Raw genomic sequence first — 17,839 nt, forward strand, 5'->3', positions numbered from 1 at the left:
GAGGAGACCAAGTCCAAATTTTCCATCCAGGCTAAATGTGCACTTTCACACTCCCCGTCATGGATTTAAAAGCATTGGATTGGTGTAATTATTGACTGGAGGGAGTTTCCACCATTGTTAAATACATGCAAGAAAGTGAATTGGGACTCAGCCAGAGAGGGAGAACCATTGGGCCCAGAGATTAGGGGTCAAGTTGCTCATCCTCCATGTGAAGGCTGCTGGGGGGACACAGGAGGGGCTGGCTGGAGCAGTTGGTACTCTGACTCTTCAGGCTCTCTGATGACCCTGTGGACACAAGGAGCATGATCCAATTAAACAAGAGGATCTCTTACACCTGTGAAATAAATCTAAACAGTTGCATACTTATCAATACAAACTTGCTGTCTATTTGCATGATAAACAGAGTTACAACCTGCAGCAGATTATTAACCAACTGTCCTGAATCTGACAGATAGCGAGGAATCGGTTTCTCTGAAGCAACGTGACAGAAAAACAGATAGGTAAAGACAGGACAGAGAAGTCCTACATACCACATTTATTCCTCCATACCAATAGAGCAGGCATCAGGACCTAGAGCTGGCCATAGCAAGGCCAGGTAAAGGGACAGGGCAGGAAGTAAGGAAACAGAAGAACAAACAGCACACAGGTTAGATGAAAAGCTGGGGGACTGAAAGCCTGGGAGAATAAAGAGAAAAATAGCTAAAAGGTGTTATACGTGCAATCAAAAATGTATGTTTACAATTGGTTTGAGCATTAAAGACATGCTCTGGTACTTTGGCAACTAGTAAGTCTTTTTTTAAACCTCCCGTATTTTATGTTTTAATTTGTAGTTCATGCATAATCTATGAGCAGGACTAGCCAAGAAATTCCTGTTTTCTGGAAGCTGTGCAGTGCCACTTTCCCTCCATTTACCCCCACGTGGGCCAGCCCTCTAGCAATTAAAGTTTCAGCCAATGATCTTCAGCCTGCCAAGGGAGCGACAGCTAGCAACACGCACACAGTAGAGCGAGAGAGAGACATGGTGCACATGTGACATAGTACGCAATTGTCTGGGGCCACTTTTGGCTCCTGGGCCCTACTTTCAGAACTACTGGCTAAAAAGTATATAAAAGAACCAGAGAATATCTTTAATATCCAGACAAACATACACAATCATGCACACGCGCACAGATACGCACGGGTCTGGGCCTTGTGTTATTATTAGCTTACCTGGCAGAGACAGGTCCCCTGGCGGGTCACTCTCTGTTTTGGTCAGGCTGCGGTGTTCACTTCTGTAGTCCTGAAGGATCTCTCTCTCTCCTCCAGAGTGCAGCCTGTCCTCTGTACCACCCACGACAGGAGGGAGAGACAAGGTCACAACATGCAACAAGAACTAAATGTCCTTACACGGGTTTGCAATGTACCCTGGTAGGTAATTCAAGTCATTATTTGGAGGGGTCACGTACCCAAACATGTAGACTGGACCGCTAACTACGCGCATTCAGAGCATGACAGAACTCACCATCATCTGGGGAGATGGACTCCGGTACATCCTCGGCTGCAGTGGCCTCGGTGGGAGCAGGGCTGCTGGAGAGCAGTGTGTGAGGCTGGGCGTCCGACATCTCAGACAGCTTCTCCTCATCCTCCTCCTGGATAGGTGATGAGGGCGACCTCAGGGTGCTGTGGGGTTCAAACACTTACAATGAGGTGACATTGGTAAACAAAAAAACATTTACAACCGACGTGAAGCTTTATAATAAACAGACTGCACTCTGTACTGTTGTCCTAGTAATTTTATTTTCTGCAGGTTGGCAAGGCTCAGCAATGTCAACTGGATGGATTGCCAAGGACATGCCGTCTAATCAGTTTGTAGCATGGCGCTGGATACAGGAGAAGACCTCTAGCAGCAGCTCATCACAACATAAGGTGACTATTTTTTTTTCAGACTCTGGGCCAGCTGTTACACAAACTGATGAGCAATCAATCCAGAGTCAAACCCAATGTCAACAAGCAAATCCATCCAGGGCAGTTAATCTGTCAGGGCTATTAACTCAATACTAAAACTAAAGAATTCAAAATTGCATATGCTCCAAGTTAGAGGCTGTTCAAACCAAATGGTAATGTGTTGGTGTGAAAAATTACAGTAGAATAATAATAATAATAAATGCCATTTAGCAGACGCTTTTATCCAAAGCGACTTACAGTCATGTGTGCATACATTCTACGTATGTAATAATAATAATAATAATAATATATGCCATTTAGCAGACGCTTTTATCCAAAGCGACTTACAGTCATGTGTGCATACATTCTACGTATGGGTGGTCCCATACGTAGAATGTATGCACACAGAAGGCAGCTGGACTGTAGAGAGCAGCACTGGAACACTTTAGCCCACTTCAGTTTCTCCCCCTTCTTCCTAAAGTGTGCATTGGTTCACCCTACGTCAAAAGATTTCAAAGCTTTGGATTGGTTTAAATATTCGCTGGAGGGAGGTTGCACCATCTTCCCTTACACCTGTCCATTCTTTTTAAATCCACGAGGGGGAGTGTAGTGTACACTTCAGGGAGATGGTACTTCTCAGATGGAGGAGAAAGTGATCTGGGCTTGTTACTACCCTTGTGTCCCAGGATTACCTGTCAGGTGACTTGCTGACTTTGCCCTTCTGCAGGCCCCCGTCACCGGAGTGTTCTGGGGAGCCCAGCGGCCGGCCCTCCCCTACCAGGTTCCCAGAGAAGTTAATATCATCGTAGAGGGGGGCCGGGGGGATGGAGGGGGACACAGAGTGCAGGCCGTTCAGGGCCTCCAGCAGAGAGATGGGCTCAAAGCCTGGGGGAACCGAGTCTGAGCTCTGGAGAGACGCACACACAGAAAGACTGCTCATATCTTCACTAGTCATTCACAGTCATTTATTAAAGGCTTTGTAATTGCATAGTGATGGAGTTGGAGTTTCGTTAAATACAAGTAGAATAAGAAACCATCCTTGACACCAATGATGCCATGTGTGTATTAACAACAAATGCCTGGGTCGTGTGCGCCGTACCGAGTGCTCATCATGGTCCATGGTCTGAGCCAGTACAGGGCTGAAAGAGACAGGGGACAGCGGCCCAGGCTTCTTCCTCACAGCTCTGATCTGCAGCAAGGCTCGGAAGGCTGGGGAGAGAAAGAGACCAAACACTGGTTACACTGCACACTGTCAAATGTGACTGCATCTTCACTAAAATGTAAACTTCACAACATTTTCCTTAAATCAGCTCAGTCCCCACAGGGCATTCATCTCTACGTCTATTTGGCGTCTCTCTCGCAGAGTTCTGAAACATGGCAGTCGGGCAGGTCTATTTCCTATTTGCGAAGGCATCCCATTTGGAAGCCTATTGGAAACAAACCAGCGTCGCTCCTTACGCAGTCTGCAGATAGGACAGTTATTGGCCTGGTAACGCAGGGTGTCAGCACAGGAGTTGCAGAGACACAGGTGTCTGCAGGGCAGAATGATGGTGTCTCGGAGGTCTGACAGACAAACAACACACTCATTGCTGTTGTCACTGTTCTCATCCTCCAACGGCTGCAGAGAACCAAAAAATATTTGTTAAGAGTGATGAACAGGTAGAAAGAAATAGACTAACCAACGGTCTGAAAACCTACAGCATAATGAGCCACATTTCTGGTTTACATTTCTGAAAGAGTCAGGTGTGGTTACACCTCTATAATGTAAAAATGTGCTGCTTTCCAACAGCCTTTGTAAATTCATGTTAAATAAATCTACTGTATGCATCTACAAAAGGTGTTCCTGGTGAGTTCTAGAATAACAACCTTGGTCTCTTGGTTGTTTTTGTTTTCAATTCCATAGATCTCCTGCAGCAGGTAGCTCACACGATCCACCTATAACAGAGAGCACACATGGTAGCAACACGTGGCCAAGGACAGAGAACGATGGGAGGAACACATTGTAGCCTTATGTCCCATAGGAGATAAAGAGGAAGTAAGCACACATGCTAACAAATGTATGTGTTGTAAATGAGCATGTTCTTGTTATTCAGGCATTTTGTATTTTGAATAATCTACTAATATAATAAAGACATGGATTAACTTGTGTTAACTTACAATTTGCTTCTGCTTCAGAGGCTTGACGGAGAAACTGCCATCTACATGCTTGAAAGGATGAAATTGTGTTTACTTCACATATTTCATAATGTGTGAAAACAGAACTTCATGACATCAGACACGGGATGCAAATTTGAGTCAAATTCAAACACTGTCCTCTTCTACTGAATCATCACAATGAGTTACTTACTCTCTCAAAGGCTGCCAGCAGCACATGTGCATGTCCGAAGCAATCTGGAAAAGGACAAACACTAATTTATAAGGGATAACTGAACTCTGTGCATACAGAATATCTCATCTAGCACCTGCTATTGTGGTATAGCGGAGAAACAGTTGCCAACTAAGTTTGTTATTAGGTCAGCCTTGAGGTGATATATGGAGCGAAGAACATTAACCTCAGCGTCAACCATTTGGACCACCTACCATCCCCTTCATCCACTACAGCTTGGATCACCATGGGGAAGACACCCCGGTCCAGGTCAAAGTTCAGCTGTAAAGATAAAATAAATGGTGACAACAGATGAGTTTATCAACTGTCAGCTGGTGACATCACTCAACAGGATTAAGTGCTGCTGCCCAGATATACTCACATCCTCCTCCTTCCAGTCGGTGAAATCGATTTTGAAAGAAGGCAGGGAGAAATGTTGGCTCACACCCCTCTTATAGTGTACAGTCTCAGAAACCAGGGCTGGGCCCTTTGGGTTGTACCTACACAGAACAGAAACAGTGAAGTCAATATATTATCAATACAAAACTATCAAAGTTAATTTAGCATACTGGAAATATAAGATGTTCTTTTTCAGATCTCTTGTTGAAAGCTCTTTCTTCGACCACAAATAATGAAAAACAGCATTAGACCTAACTCAAATCCATTTCTGAAATTTCCCTCTTAAATTTATCAATGGAAAATCTCAATAAAAAACATGCAGAAAAGCTGAAAAACACATCCACCCACTCACATAATGACCTCAGCATAAACTACTGTATTAATTCCTTCTTCAGACAACATGCGTATCCATGGAGACAGGTGGTTGGCCAGTACATTGGCCACTACCATAAGATGTTCTTATACAATGCGTCTTTAAAGTGAATAAATCAATTTCACATCTTCAGAAACAGATAAAACGCTGGACTGTATTTAGTTATATATTTGGGAGCAAGAGACAGTGGAAGAAAATATGTATTTGTAATTAGTGAATGACTAAAATAGCATATTGATGCTAAGCATCGTCTATCATGTAAATGAAAAGGTTTCTGAATCAGACTCTTACATACATTGCCATCCCATTGGTGAATTCCTCAAAAGCTTGGCAATACAGGGTGATAGCCACACGAGCATCAGCGTCAAATGTGAACTCCACACCATACAGAACCTTTGGCTTCCCTCCTTCCTCTACTGGAGCATCAGTGTCATCTTTGTACCTAGTAGTCAAGCAGACAAACAAAACAATGTTAAGCTAGCTTTCACAAGTGGCCATTTTCAAAATTACATAACTTTGAAAATGAAGCTATGAGTAAGTTAACAACAACAACAACAACAAAAATAATCGCTCATGCACCACACTTATGAAAGCATGTCAATATCAAACGAAAGGTAGGCAGTGAATCGATGTTAAGCTAAGTTCAATCAGCCAGGATTTTTGACCCTGAATCACTTGACAATGAAAACCACTAAGAAAAACACATGAGGAAAGGTTAGTCTGAAGACTACTCGCTGTAGAATATGGTGGGGTTTTTCCTCACCTGACCAAGCGCAGGGAGTCCTTTCTGATATTGACCAGACTTCTCAGGGTCTTCACAGGCTCATGAGGTGCCGGGGTCACGTACGGAAACTAAGCAAAGGTGAGACATGACAACTAGTCTAAGAAAAGAACAGCCCAATGCAGATAAACTTCAAATGCTTTTGCCTAATCAATAGCATGGGGGATGTGAATCAAGGACTACTCCTGAACTTCCACTTCCAACTAATATGCTGTGCATGTTACTTATCTGTCAGCAACTTGCAAAATGAAAAACTTAACAACATAGATAAGAACCTTTGCCAATGTATAGCGCACTTGTTTGTCCTTACTTGTACAGGCCTATTTCCAAGGAAGTTCAGATCCATGTTTTCTCCAAATAGGTAACCCTCTGGATGGGGAGTGTCAAATTTCTCCCCTCCCATGAAAAAATGGCTGGCAAAGTAATTCCCTTAAAAGAAAATAGAAGTATGTGACTGGATTAGAACCAGGATAAAATCAGGATGGAAGGCCTATCTTTAATCAGGACAAGATCAGTGTACCGATGCACAACTCTGCCTCATCAAATAGACATCTCACCACGACTGAAGAATCATACAATTAACCATTTATAGCGTTCACATGTAACGTTAGGCCTATAATGTTGGGAGCTGCTGATATAAGTTTAGCTAACGTTAGCTATAGCTCGAGTTTTAGGGTTTCAATCTAAATTAATAGCTATATTTACCCGATTTCGGTGGAAATCTGTATGCAGAATTCGCCTGGATATCAATATCCTCAACGCCAGCGATTCTCCGACTAAGAATCGACCCCATCTTTCCTTGTTGTTGCTAGCTAGCTAATTAGCTACAGAATTAGCTAACTACTAACCCCAACGCTAGTGTATTTATCGTCCAAGGGACCGTTTTGTAACAAGTTTTAGACTTTCTTCGGTATTACACAGCGACTTATATATTCAACTGTGTACCTGTCAAGAATAACGATAGAACCAAGAATAACTTGGTCTCCGCTAAAGAAAATAAACACAAGTTTCTAGCCAAAAGCCTTCTGATGTGTGATACGTCAAACTACATGGTGTTAGGGACTTGTAGTTCTTTCTGTCACCAACCTACTGATCGCCCCACCCCATCGCTCTGATTTGCGCTCTCTTGCTGCCGATCAAAGGGGCGCTCAGGACATTGAACATAGTTCAGACAGTAAATATTTGGGTTTTCACTGCGGACTGTGCTGTCTCCATGGTCGATGAGAGGAAAGGGGTAGTGCAAAGGAGAATAACCTCAAGGACTGAGCACCAACCCAAGGGGAAAGGTTTAGAATAGCCCGCTTCTGCAAATATGGATGATCTAAAGCACCAAGTTATGATAAATCAGTTCGTCCTGACTGCTGGATGCGCCGCAGACCAAGCGAAACAGCTTCTACAAGCGGCACATTGGCAGTTCGAGGTATGGGAACCTTTTCTTGACAATGGTCTGAGTTTGGTGCATGGAAGATAGATCAGTTACAGAGATCAGTCTGTGTCTGTTTCTCGGAGTCATTAATTAAATACATCTAATTAATACAGTAATGCCAATCATTTGTAAAATAATCTGGTTATCTTTACAACACCCCAGTAGGGTAATGCTATTATGCAATGACAATGTAGTTAACTATGGTATTCAGCAGCCTAATGGCACAATGTAACATTTTCACAGGAGTATAATATCGATTTAGGTTGTATCTGTCTGCAATAGGCATATGTGCAATGCACACTGGACTGGTGCTTACTGACACATATTTTATTTTCAATAGACTGCATTAAGTGCCTTTTTTCAAGAAACCAATATTCCATACAGTCACCATCATCAAATGGTAAGTATAGAAAACCTACAGTATTATTGATAACAATGAATGTTTGATGTATTATTATTATTATTACATTATGATGATGATTATTGCAACATCTATGGTTATATTCATATTCATTCACTTGCCGTCCATGTCCTGTACCGAAACACAAGCCTGACAAAAATAAACACACATTGGCCACGTTGTTCATAGTGCCTTGTCATGTACTGTAGCATATTACTTACTGTGTTATTTCACATGAACGGTGACATGATAAAAACATAGTAGCCTAATACTTATAGTCGTCAAATGAAGTCATGTGAGTTATGGAGGATCTGCACTGCTACTATACTTTTTCTTGAATTGAAGTCTTGAAAATGTGTCTTGTGGGGGAGGGTGATTCCGGCAAAAGTGAACATTGTTTTAGTAAAAAAAAAAAAAAAAGGTTATAAAATAAAATGATTTAAGTGCACTTATGATGCTGTACATACTATACAAAACATACGCTGTCTTTTAATTAAAAATTATTACTGAAAATGAATGGCAGTGTTAAAATCTTGACACATGTATAACAGGACATTAGCACAGTTTAATCTAGACCATTTGCCATATAGATTGTCAATTTGGCCGATAGATTTCCTCCATTCAAAACAACATCTGGCTTCATGAGCAATAAGATATCAGCTTATTTAAGTCTAGAACCTTACCTCTCATAACCTACCACTGGGTCTGCCATTTCCCAGTGATCTCATTCGGCTTCTATTTTCATTTTCAAACTGATGAAAATAAACAGGATGTGGGCAGACATTAGATTAGATAAGAAGCAGTGACATCAGCAATACATCTGGCGTGGTCTGTTTACATTAGGGGTTGGCTGTCAGGCGTGGCATAAGGTTAAGTTGAGCCCCTTTCATTGACAAATGGTTGTCAGGTTAACTATGGTGCAGTATGTGCCCACTGTGTCCTTAAACAGACCAGTGCAGAAAGGCCAGGCGTAGGAGAGGCCCAATGCACATGTAACATGATGTGGAGACATTTCAAGCTGGGGAGTGAGGTTACGAAACTAACTCTGTTACATCCAAGGCTATTAAAAGTCATGTTTTTGAAAGTGCTGTAGGTTATTGTTGCTGTTGTCAGTAGGGGTTGTATTGCTATGAAGAGCACTGTGACTTTGTTTTCAAATGACACTTCTGTCACTTGAACAAGTTGACATGACAAACCAGCATCTGTATATTAATCTATCCCTGGCTGTATAATAAAAAACAAAGGGACTGTGTTAGGTTAATTATTGACTCACTCTATGGTTGCTCATTGACCTGTTTGTGTTGGAGGTTGGTGAGATTGATTTGTTGATACAGAAAACAGTCATGTAAACTGTGTATCACGTGATGTTTGAATTTCCTTTCTTTGATCTCGTTGAACAGTTGACCACATACATGGAGACAGACAACGTGTAGGGTGACTGTGAGTTAGTGAAACTGCTCTGGAAAAGGTTGCAGCCTCACGAAAGACAGATTACCCATGATGCCCTCAACAATGTTATCTTGTAGATCACACAATGGAGGTCAGTGTTGAAACTCAATGGGCTTATGGGATGTTAAATCCACAGATGATTACATCCCTCATGATTAAAATGATTAAAAAGTAAAGCAGGCTAATAAGGCATAGGCTGGTGGCAATATTGTAGACGTGTGGCTTATCACAATGTCCCAGTCAATGTCTAGGATGCCAGGAGGTCTGTGGCAGTCATGAATCGAGTCAGTTAAAGAGTCTTCATAACATCGTCCAAAAGAAACAGCTTTTGTAAACTGTACTACTACCCTTGTTATTCATATTTGGGATGGCTATTAGACGTTTAGTGTCTACATTTAGATGTGCTCTGATGCTTGTTTACAAGCCCTTTGAACAATGACAGAGTAGACTGCCTGTTGTACAATAGCACATTGTGTTTTAATATGGACAATGCTGGTTGGCAGGATGCAGGGCTTTAGTACAGGGTACAGTTTGCCATTGTTTATTCTAAGGCACAAATATGGCAAACTGACAATAAACAATAGGAAAAGGGATGAGAAAGACCACACTCTCTAAAACAAGCTCTCATGTACTGTTTCCCTGCTATTACAGGATTCATCCCTATCAAACAGGACTGTTTCTATAGCAACTTTGCAGCTCCAGATGAGAAAATGCACGGTCGGTCTCCTGTGTGTTTATGTGTACAGAGCCAGCTGATCTGACTGAGCAGCCGCCACACACTGAGGCCCACACCCCGTGTGTCCACATAGCCAACCCCTTCAACACCCTTCTCCCTATACACTGCTGACCTCTTTCAATGTAAAGCAGTGGAAAGTCCCACACAGGCCAGGCTTTCTTGTTATTGTGATCAAATTAACGGAAGTACTTTGTATTATTATATGTGTTTTTCAGCTGTACAGTTTTAACCGTTTTGTAAACCGATACAGAATATTTTTTTAAAGTTCAAAATCATATCTTAGGTTATGGTTTTGTTGCCGCCATGTGTGTCAATTGACAGGAAGTCTGTTATGATCACTTACAATTTATTGCTACAATTTATTGCTGCAATTTATTGCAGTGTTATCGACTGAAGCAGATGTAGGCTACCAGTGATCTGCAAAAGGACATTTCTGAAGCAGCCAGCCTTATGCTAGTATGACTGCTGCTGACCCGTTTTTTTGTAACAAAGACATGCTTGTCCTGAACTGAGCAATGCACACACCAGCTTCACTGTGCATCATAAGTGATTACGTTGCATGTCTCGTTCCTACCGAAGCAGGTCAACGCTAATGCCTGTGGGAAATCCAATGTTTGTTCAATCATTCACTCATTCATTCTTACTGCACCATAGAAACCTTAGAAATAAATGTGGGTGGGATACTCCACTAATGTTCTTATCAAGTAATAAGGATTTCTTTATTAGCCTGTGGTGATCTTTTTCTTCTTGTACGTATTTCAGCTCTCATTAACAAAATGTAGTTAAATTGTCTGACAATCCTCCTACAGAAATATGTTTACCGCAGTCCAAACTTATTCTGAAGGCAAGCATGTGCCTTGGGGGGGGGGGGGGGGTATCTGTTTCCTCTAGTTGCACTACAAATCACATGACTGTTTTGAGATATTGCATAATCTATTATGTGGTGGATATCCTGTCCACACAATGAGAAAACAGACATTCTGGTAGCCTTCAGATGGTAGGGGTGAATCCTAACACGGGTTGCTTTGACCTTTCATGTCCCGGAAGGTACGATTCCTTTGGACCCTCTTAGGTTCTTGCTCGTGGAATGATGTTTGTTTTGGCTGACTGGTAATGTGTTTGGCAGTCACAGAGCAGTCTCCTGAGGCCTGCGCTCTGTAGTGTCAGCTGAGAGGGCAGACTCAGGGCAGGATGTAGAATTTGGTGCAAAGACAAAGGGTCAGTCTGAGGAAGTTGGGCTTCGAAGGGAAAATATTTTTCCTTTTTCGCTTCCACAACTATTATGATGTAGGCACTTCTAAGGACCAGTTGAGGGAGGACATAAGTGTCAAGATGGCAAATCAAACCAACCATGTCAATTAGAACTGGAGACAATGCGCCAGTAATTACAAAAGTCAGTAGTGAAATATGCAATCATAAATGCATACAGATTTAAGTTCTCTTATTAATGGTTCTCTCCTTTCTCCACAGATGCACACTCCAGCCAACACACCAGCAACACCTCCCAACTTCCCAGACGCCCTGGCCATGTTCTCCCACCTCAAGGCCTCAGAGAGCTTCTACGGCAGCAGTCCCATAGCCTCCATGGCGACCTCTCCTCCTCAGGTCAACTGGGCCATGGGCCCTTCTGCCCCAGGTCAGACCCAGCAGGGCCTGTGGACTTCTGGGCAGCTGCCCTCTCAGGTGCCTCCCTGTGGGTGGCCCCAAGCCGTCACTCAGCAGGCATCCAGTGAACAGGCCAGCGTCACCATGGAGGCAGAGAGATGAGAGCACTGCAGGGGCCTCGCGATAACAAGAGGAACCAATATCGGGCAGTCCTCTTTGAGTTGTCTGTAAGGGAGAGCAGAAAACCAAGCGATGTTGTGGACATGCACTGAGGACAGAAAGGAGGAATTATGAGCATACAGCTGATGAACATTCACATGACGCCACATTGTAAAGTCTGCAGACAATTTTAGCTAGGCATACGTTTCATTTTTTTCCATTGATCTGAAACCAGAGACAAAGATGGACTTGTATGACTAGTGCCGAAGAAGGGTCTTCTTGTTGTACACACCGATGTGTATGACAGTGTCATCATCTTTCCTTTGTCTTTCTGGAGTGGTGTCAATGGACTGGATGCCTTTGATACTGGGGGTGCACTGCATAAATAACATCATTCTTCTTGATTTTTTTAAACCAGTGTAAGTGTGTGAATATCATGTGTTCTAGTATTCTAATGTGCTTAGAAACCAACTTGGATCTGCTTTTTCAAACATTGGGTGTCCCACTCACACAATGAAGGAACACCAGCTATCCAACTATGTTTAATAAGCAACTTTACAAACTGCTCCTCTTTATGTCTTATGTCTGCATTGAATGCTAAAGGATGTTATACTTCAATCATTGTTCAGTGTTTTTTGTATGATTTTGTTTTCAGCAACTAGTGTCAGAGGATAAGTGAGATAAAGGTTTCTGTCAAGAGTCAGACATCTTGCTTGATATTCCAGCTGTGCACCATCTCTAAGTAGCACACAGATAGTTTTTGATACAGTGTTGTCGTTTCTTAAGATGGAAATCAGCATATTAGGGGAAAATAATAAAGAGGGAAAATATATTTTAAAAAATAATATAGATTGATTAAAAAAAAAAAAGAAGAAAAAACCCAGCATATTTGGTGATGCTGTCTCAGGAACTCTCGGCTCAAAAATGTTTCGTCTAGGCACCTGATCATCTTTTTTATTTTGTACAATGGAATGAAAATTGCAATTGAAAGGAACTGATAAATTCAGGGAAGGCCCCATCCAAACGTTTTATATTCTACGATCTGTTAATCTGATAATCACAGCGTAGTTTTGCTTTACACATCGTTTGCGTGAACACACGCCTGTTCCTCAATGTTTTCCATGAGACAGCTACCACAACAATTTTGTGGATTACCAGACAATTAACTTAATTATTTTGTCTTTCTGAATAAATATTGTATGTATTACACTGCATTAGATCTTGGAGTCTGACTCTATGTATCAAATGGACATGGGGCTCTAATGGAACTATAACCCACAACACCCTGTGTTCTTTTAGTATTTTCCAGATGGCAGTTTATTTCTCAACGGATGTTGAATCCAGTGAGTTCGTATGACGCAATCTTCAGTCACACACATCACATCAAGGAGAGATGCACTGTTTAAAAACCAGGGGAAATGTGAAATGGTCTAAACAGATGAAAGTTTGTCCTTCCCTCTCCATCCTTGGATTGATGAAAAACCTCAGAGCAGACTGAGGAGGAGATGTTGAGTCAGATACTGCTTATCCCTCACTACAAGGACAAAGCAGAGACCAAACAGTGCTATGTTATGGCCACTTCCTTGTCTATGTGGTACAGATTTGATTCTGTATGACAAACATTTTCACCCCACTGTACTTCCCCCCCCCATCTGCTTAGGAAATCAGCTCTCCCCATTTGATAGACGTTGTCTTCATTCATGTCATCCCCTGTGTATGCTATTCAGCTTCTCTCTATTTTGACTTGAGTGGTTTTGTATCTTTGCAAAATCTCCACTTAACTCTTGAAGATCGTCATCAGTTCTGTGAGCGTGGTTATGCTCCAACAGTCATAGCACATAGTGACATGGATTCAAACATTTACCAGAGCCTAGTTGGACTGTGCACCTATCAACCTCAAACAATTCTTCTTCTTCTGCTCACATGGTGAACCTCCCTGTATTCTGTAGCTGGACAGGCCTTAGTCTGGTACATTGTATAATGTCATGCTGACATCAGACTGATCGATCTGATCTGTCTGTTCTGAGTTGACAATGAAAGGTGAGTGGCCCCCGAGCAGTCCACCCATCCTCATAACTCCTCAAAACTCATGGGATTGGTGAGTCGTGTTGGTGTTTGTTTACACTGCAAATTGCTGCACTGTAAAACTGTAAGCAGGCTAGCGCAAGATTTCCCTGCTGCGCAGAGCCTTGAAGTACTGTAAGCGCAAGCTAGTTTGAGCCAAACTAAGACATGATGGTTTGGGTATACATACTGGAGATGTACTTTTAGCCTGAAATAGAATAGAGGAAATGGTGAGAGCATGCGCCAGGGGAGATCAGCAATGTGACTTGCTTTTGCCCCAAAATGTGGAGAACACTCAGGCATGCAAACATGAACAACGGCTTCTCTCATAATGCAGAACCCCCTCCGGTTCTTTCTTTCTCTCCCTCTTTTTCTATTTCTACCCCCCACTCTCTCTGTCACCCCACATAACCAGCAGTAATGAGAGGTGGGTTGTGTGTCTCTTCTGACTATGACTATCCTTGTTTCACCTCCACTTCCCCGGCAGCAGCAGTGCATAAAATACTTTTGTGTGTTTCTGTTTGCAGGGCGTGACATGAATACCAGGCAGCTGCCAGGTTGGCCATGGATGATAGTGGAGCTGCCAGGAACACAAGACGAGATGGAGGAGCAGAGCTACATGGCTGAAATTCCTACATTACACTGCCCCACTCTCTGCTACTCTGTACTACTCACATTCCAACCCACCACATCCATGACCATTATGCTGACTTCATATTTTTTTTACATGGATTTCATGCAATGTTTATGAAACTTATGCATTGTAGGTGTGTTCAAGATATAACACAATAGAAGTGCTCCAGCTATTGTACTGATGGGAAATGGTTCAAATATACAGAAATGATACACTCCATCTCCAGAACATTGTGGGTTAGCCTATACAATAACAAGATAGCTATTGTTTATGTCAGGATCATTGTTTGGATAGACTGTCGCAGTATGCAATCTCAGATAAGACATGTTTCTGGACAACTTGTGCGAAGCTGACGTGATTGCTGAGATAAAAACCTACTCGAGAGTAAGCCTGGAGTGAACCCTCAAAAGCAGGAAGTGGGTGAAAGGTGATGGGGACAAAGTGGACACAGCAGCACATGATAGAAGAAAGGGAGAGGGAGGTAGAGATTACAGCAACGAGGACAAAGAAAAGAGCTATGTTTATCACTTGTAGCCCCTCTGCTACTATGGCATTAACATGTCGTATTTATCCTACTGCCTAAAGGGAATGATCATATTGACACACATACACCATGAGCATCTATCATTTCTGCTGTGGGACTGCTCTTCACATCTCACTTGTGTGCTCGTGCAATAACTTGTGTGCTCGTGCAATAACTTGTGTGCTCGTGCAATAACTTGTGTGCTCGTGCAATAACTTGTGTGCTCGTGCAATAACTTGTGTGCTCGTGCAAATGGGAGGAATAGGACTGTTCAACTCTCAAAGGATGGGGAGGAGACACTTCTTTCCACCATGACTCCCATCCTCTCCCTCTCTCTTGCTCCCCCCCTCCATTGTTACATAAGAGCACTGCAGTGTGCCTCGTCTCTCATTACACAGACTGATCTGAGAACAGAAACTTAGTGTTCCAGTGAAACAAAACAGACACAGGGACACAGGTAGAGAGAAATGTCCTTTCATAACGCTCTGGTGGGACAGACAACACTCCCTTTCATTCATTCCATTCATGCATGTGACTGACCCCTCACCCTCTTGTCTGCTGAAACAATCTCACTCTGAACACCAGTCATGCTTCAGTGTAGTAGTTGTAGTAATTGTAGCACCGGTGTGTGGGTTTGGGAGATACTGGACAGAGAGGGTGGTTGGTTTTGCTGGTTCAACATGTTATAGCAGCCTCTTCATATTAGTACTAAAACACGAATTAGTAGCCTACTGTAGTCTATGTAAGAAGTTATTTCTGGACAGTTTGTCAATATGTATCCTACTGCAAAACCAGACATAGTAACAACTTTCTTAATATAACCACATCAACTCCATCTGGCAATAAACACATGGAAACTGTGATCAAGTTCACCAATCACAGGGAGTGTGATAGAAAAGGAGAGACTGGGTTGGTTGTCCTCTAAACTTGGCTCAGACTATGGGATGTAAAACCTGCCAGAGAACAAGGGAGTGTCTACTCTGCCAACAGCAGTACTTTGTTGTTATAACTTGTGCCTGGAACTTTACTATTGTTTAAGTTTGAATGCATGGGAAAACTGACAGTAGGCCTAATGACTCAAATGCAATGTGAAACAAAAACATACAGAATGTTCGAAAAACAAATATCTCATTAGAGATAAAACAGCATAAAAGTGTCCATATTATCTGCTCCTAAGATGCGGGGGAAATAGTTGCATTTGAGTGCAGTGGTAGACTAAATGTGTCTTCTGAGGAAGAGACTTCTGACTATAGTTATGCATTGTGCACAGTGCTCTCTAGTGGACATTTTAGGCATGGAGCCATTGCTTCGCAACACCATACAAATTCAGGCTATATAAATAATCGCAAACCTCCATCGAGACACCTATTTCAACCGCTTTCATTCGTCTATGTATTGAAGTGAATGTTTTTGCTGTTTTGCCCCCTAGCATGATGTATATCATTAATGCATCTTCAACAGAGAGCGGAATTAAGTTAAGTTTATTCTCTAAGGAAACAGTGAGAGTCTGGGAAATCCTAGGGCCAACGGCAACAATAGCGTAATCCTCTCTTTACATAGCGGGTTACTGATTTGTCTAATTTGTTCCTTTTACATGCACAAGTCTCCAATTAATGTTTTTAAACAAAGATCCAAGCTTTAAAAGAACATGGCACTCTTCTGGTACAGGGTTGTGGGCTCAGCTGCTCTCAAGTGTCTACTGAGTATTCGAACAGTAGCTGCCTGAGAAAGACTACGAGAGGCCATCTGGGGGTAGTGAAACTGAGAGTGCTCTGAGCCAGAGAGAAGACTCAGTGGAGAGTCTGCTTCAGAGTTGCACTGTATCAGGAGGTTCTCTTTGGCTCGCACCCAAGCACTTCTTCCTCTCCTGCTGTGCAAGGAAAGGGAGCTAGTGGTTCATGACTCTCTGTTCTGTAGGACTGAAAATATGCCTACATCTCCCAAAGAACAGGACGGACATCTGACTCAGCACGCTTATTATTGAAGCAAATGGAACATTATAAGAAAGATATGAGGCTACATATCACCTTTTCAGGTCTGTTCAAACAACAATTATCATGTTACTTTCAAGCATATCCATTTCAATGACAGTGAAGGTCTCGGGGTAATCAATAATAAAGAAAGATCAAGATGGCTTTCAGAGTATTAGATGTTTTATTGACAAAGACAAGCAGAGACATACATGCCAGGGCACCTGGGAGAAAACTCTAGTACAGGTCTCAAGTACATTTTCTCAAAGCCTTACTTTCTTGTTCATCTGTTTATACCTGGTTTTGCATCATAATGCACCTTGCAATAATTGTACAGTAATCAAATTCAACATATCACAACAGCTTGAGTGTAGTGTAGAGTTTCAATAAACCGGTAGGTAGACCATATTTGGTGGTGAATGAGCTTAACCATCACATCAATGTTGTTGACATGAGACTACAGATACAAGCAGCTTGTTAGCGGCTGGAGTGGACAACAGGGCAGGGCATTCTATCTTGACCTTGGACGGAAACCCTCCCTATGTTAGACTCAAAATGTTCTGACAAATATTGAATTCGTTTCAGAAACAGCCTGGAGGATGACCCCATATTCTATGATAACAGACAGAAAAAGTATTTTGTTTTTCGAAGGCCCATTGGACATCACTTGAGCTTACAAACAAAACACACAGAGGCATATTAATATATGTTAAGAAAGACAAATCATTGTGGTTCCAGTGGCGATTTTACCATTTAAATCTTGTCGGGGCAAAAAAAGGAATAATAAGTGGGATGCATATGCCATCAAAACCACAACACAACAACACTAAACAATACATTAATTGCACTATAACGGTGACAAACAGTGCCCACAAACTGTTAGGGCCTACATAAAGCTGTCCCAACATCTTACCACTGCTACACCTGGCTATCAGCGGAGCCTTGTCTGCCAGCAAAACAGTTCAATCAGCCTCATTTACTGCCTTTAAAAAACATAGCTGATATGGCTGACTTGCTTAAACAAATGTGGTT

At 42.2% G+C, this 17,839-nt stretch overlaps 2 protein-coding genes across 3 annotated transcripts; one reads left to right on the top strand and one right to left on the bottom strand.

Annotated features, from left to right (window-relative positions):
• Positions 1–6,895, bottom strand: LOC123999147 (probable E3 ubiquitin-protein ligase MGRN1). Of its 2 annotated transcripts, XM_046304611.1 has the most exons (16): positions 6,547–6,895; positions 6,152–6,270; positions 5,824–5,912; positions 5,356–5,502; positions 4,671–4,788; positions 4,504–4,570; positions 4,271–4,314; positions 4,081–4,128; positions 3,790–3,858; positions 3,382–3,541; positions 3,023–3,132; positions 2,616–2,830; positions 1,502–1,659; positions 1,210–1,320; positions 531–576; positions 1–285 (listed from the first exon to the last, which is right to left on the bottom strand). In XM_046304611.1, the coding sequence occupies exons 1-15, from the start codon at positions 6,632–6,634 to the stop codon at positions 536–538; spliced, it is 1,584 nt and encodes a 527-aa protein (XP_046160567.1). In that variant the 5' UTR covers positions 6,635–6,895; the 3' UTR covers positions 1–285; positions 531–535. The 2 variants fall into 2 exon arrangements, with proteins under 2 accessions (XP_046160567.1, XP_046160566.1); XM_046304610.1 differs by lacking the exon at positions 531–576.
• A 95-nt stretch (positions 6,896–6,990) lies between these two features.
• LOC123999150 (UBA-like domain-containing protein 1) lies at positions 6,991–12,835 on the top strand. The gene is made up of 3 exons (XM_046304616.1): positions 6,991–7,261; positions 7,608–7,667; positions 11,323–12,835. The coding sequence occupies exons 1-3, from the start codon at positions 7,154–7,156 to the stop codon at positions 11,617–11,619; spliced, it is 465 nt and encodes a 154-aa protein (XP_046160572.1). The 5' UTR covers positions 6,991–7,153; the 3' UTR covers positions 11,620–12,835.
• Positions 12,836–17,839: the final 5,004 nt, after the last annotated feature.

The sequence above is a fragment of the Oncorhynchus gorbuscha genome, linkage group LG16 (genome assembly GCF_021184085.1).
Source record: "Oncorhynchus gorbuscha isolate QuinsamMale2020 ecotype Even-year linkage group LG16, OgorEven_v1.0, whole genome shotgun sequence".
NCBI lineage: Eukaryota > Metazoa > Chordata > Actinopteri > Salmoniformes > Salmonidae > Oncorhynchus > Oncorhynchus gorbuscha.

Coding starts and splice junctions, on each gene's coding strand:
- LOC123999147 (XM_046304610.1), bottom strand. CDS start 6,634: ATGGGGTCGATTCTTAGTCGGAGAATCGCTGGCGTTGAGGATATTGAT. Junction 4,789..5,355: donor TTCACCAATGGGATGGCAAT/GTATGTAAGAGT, acceptor TGTTCTGTGTAG/GTACAACCCAAAGGGCCCAG. Junction 3,859..4,080: donor CTCTGAAGCAGAAGCAAATT/GTAAGTTAACAC, acceptor TCTCTGTTATAG/GTGGATCGTGTGAGCTACCT.
- LOC123999150 (XM_046304616.1), top strand. CDS start 7,154: ATGGATGATCTAAAGCACCAAGTTATGATAAATCAGTTCGTCCTGACT. Junction 7,262..7,607: donor CGGCACATTGGCAGTTCGAG/GTATGGGAACCT, acceptor TATTTTCAATAG/ACTGCATTAAGTGCCTTTTT. Junction 7,668..11,322: donor ACAGTCACCATCATCAAATG/GTAAGTATAGAA, acceptor CTTTCTCCACAG/ATGCACACTCCAGCCAACAC.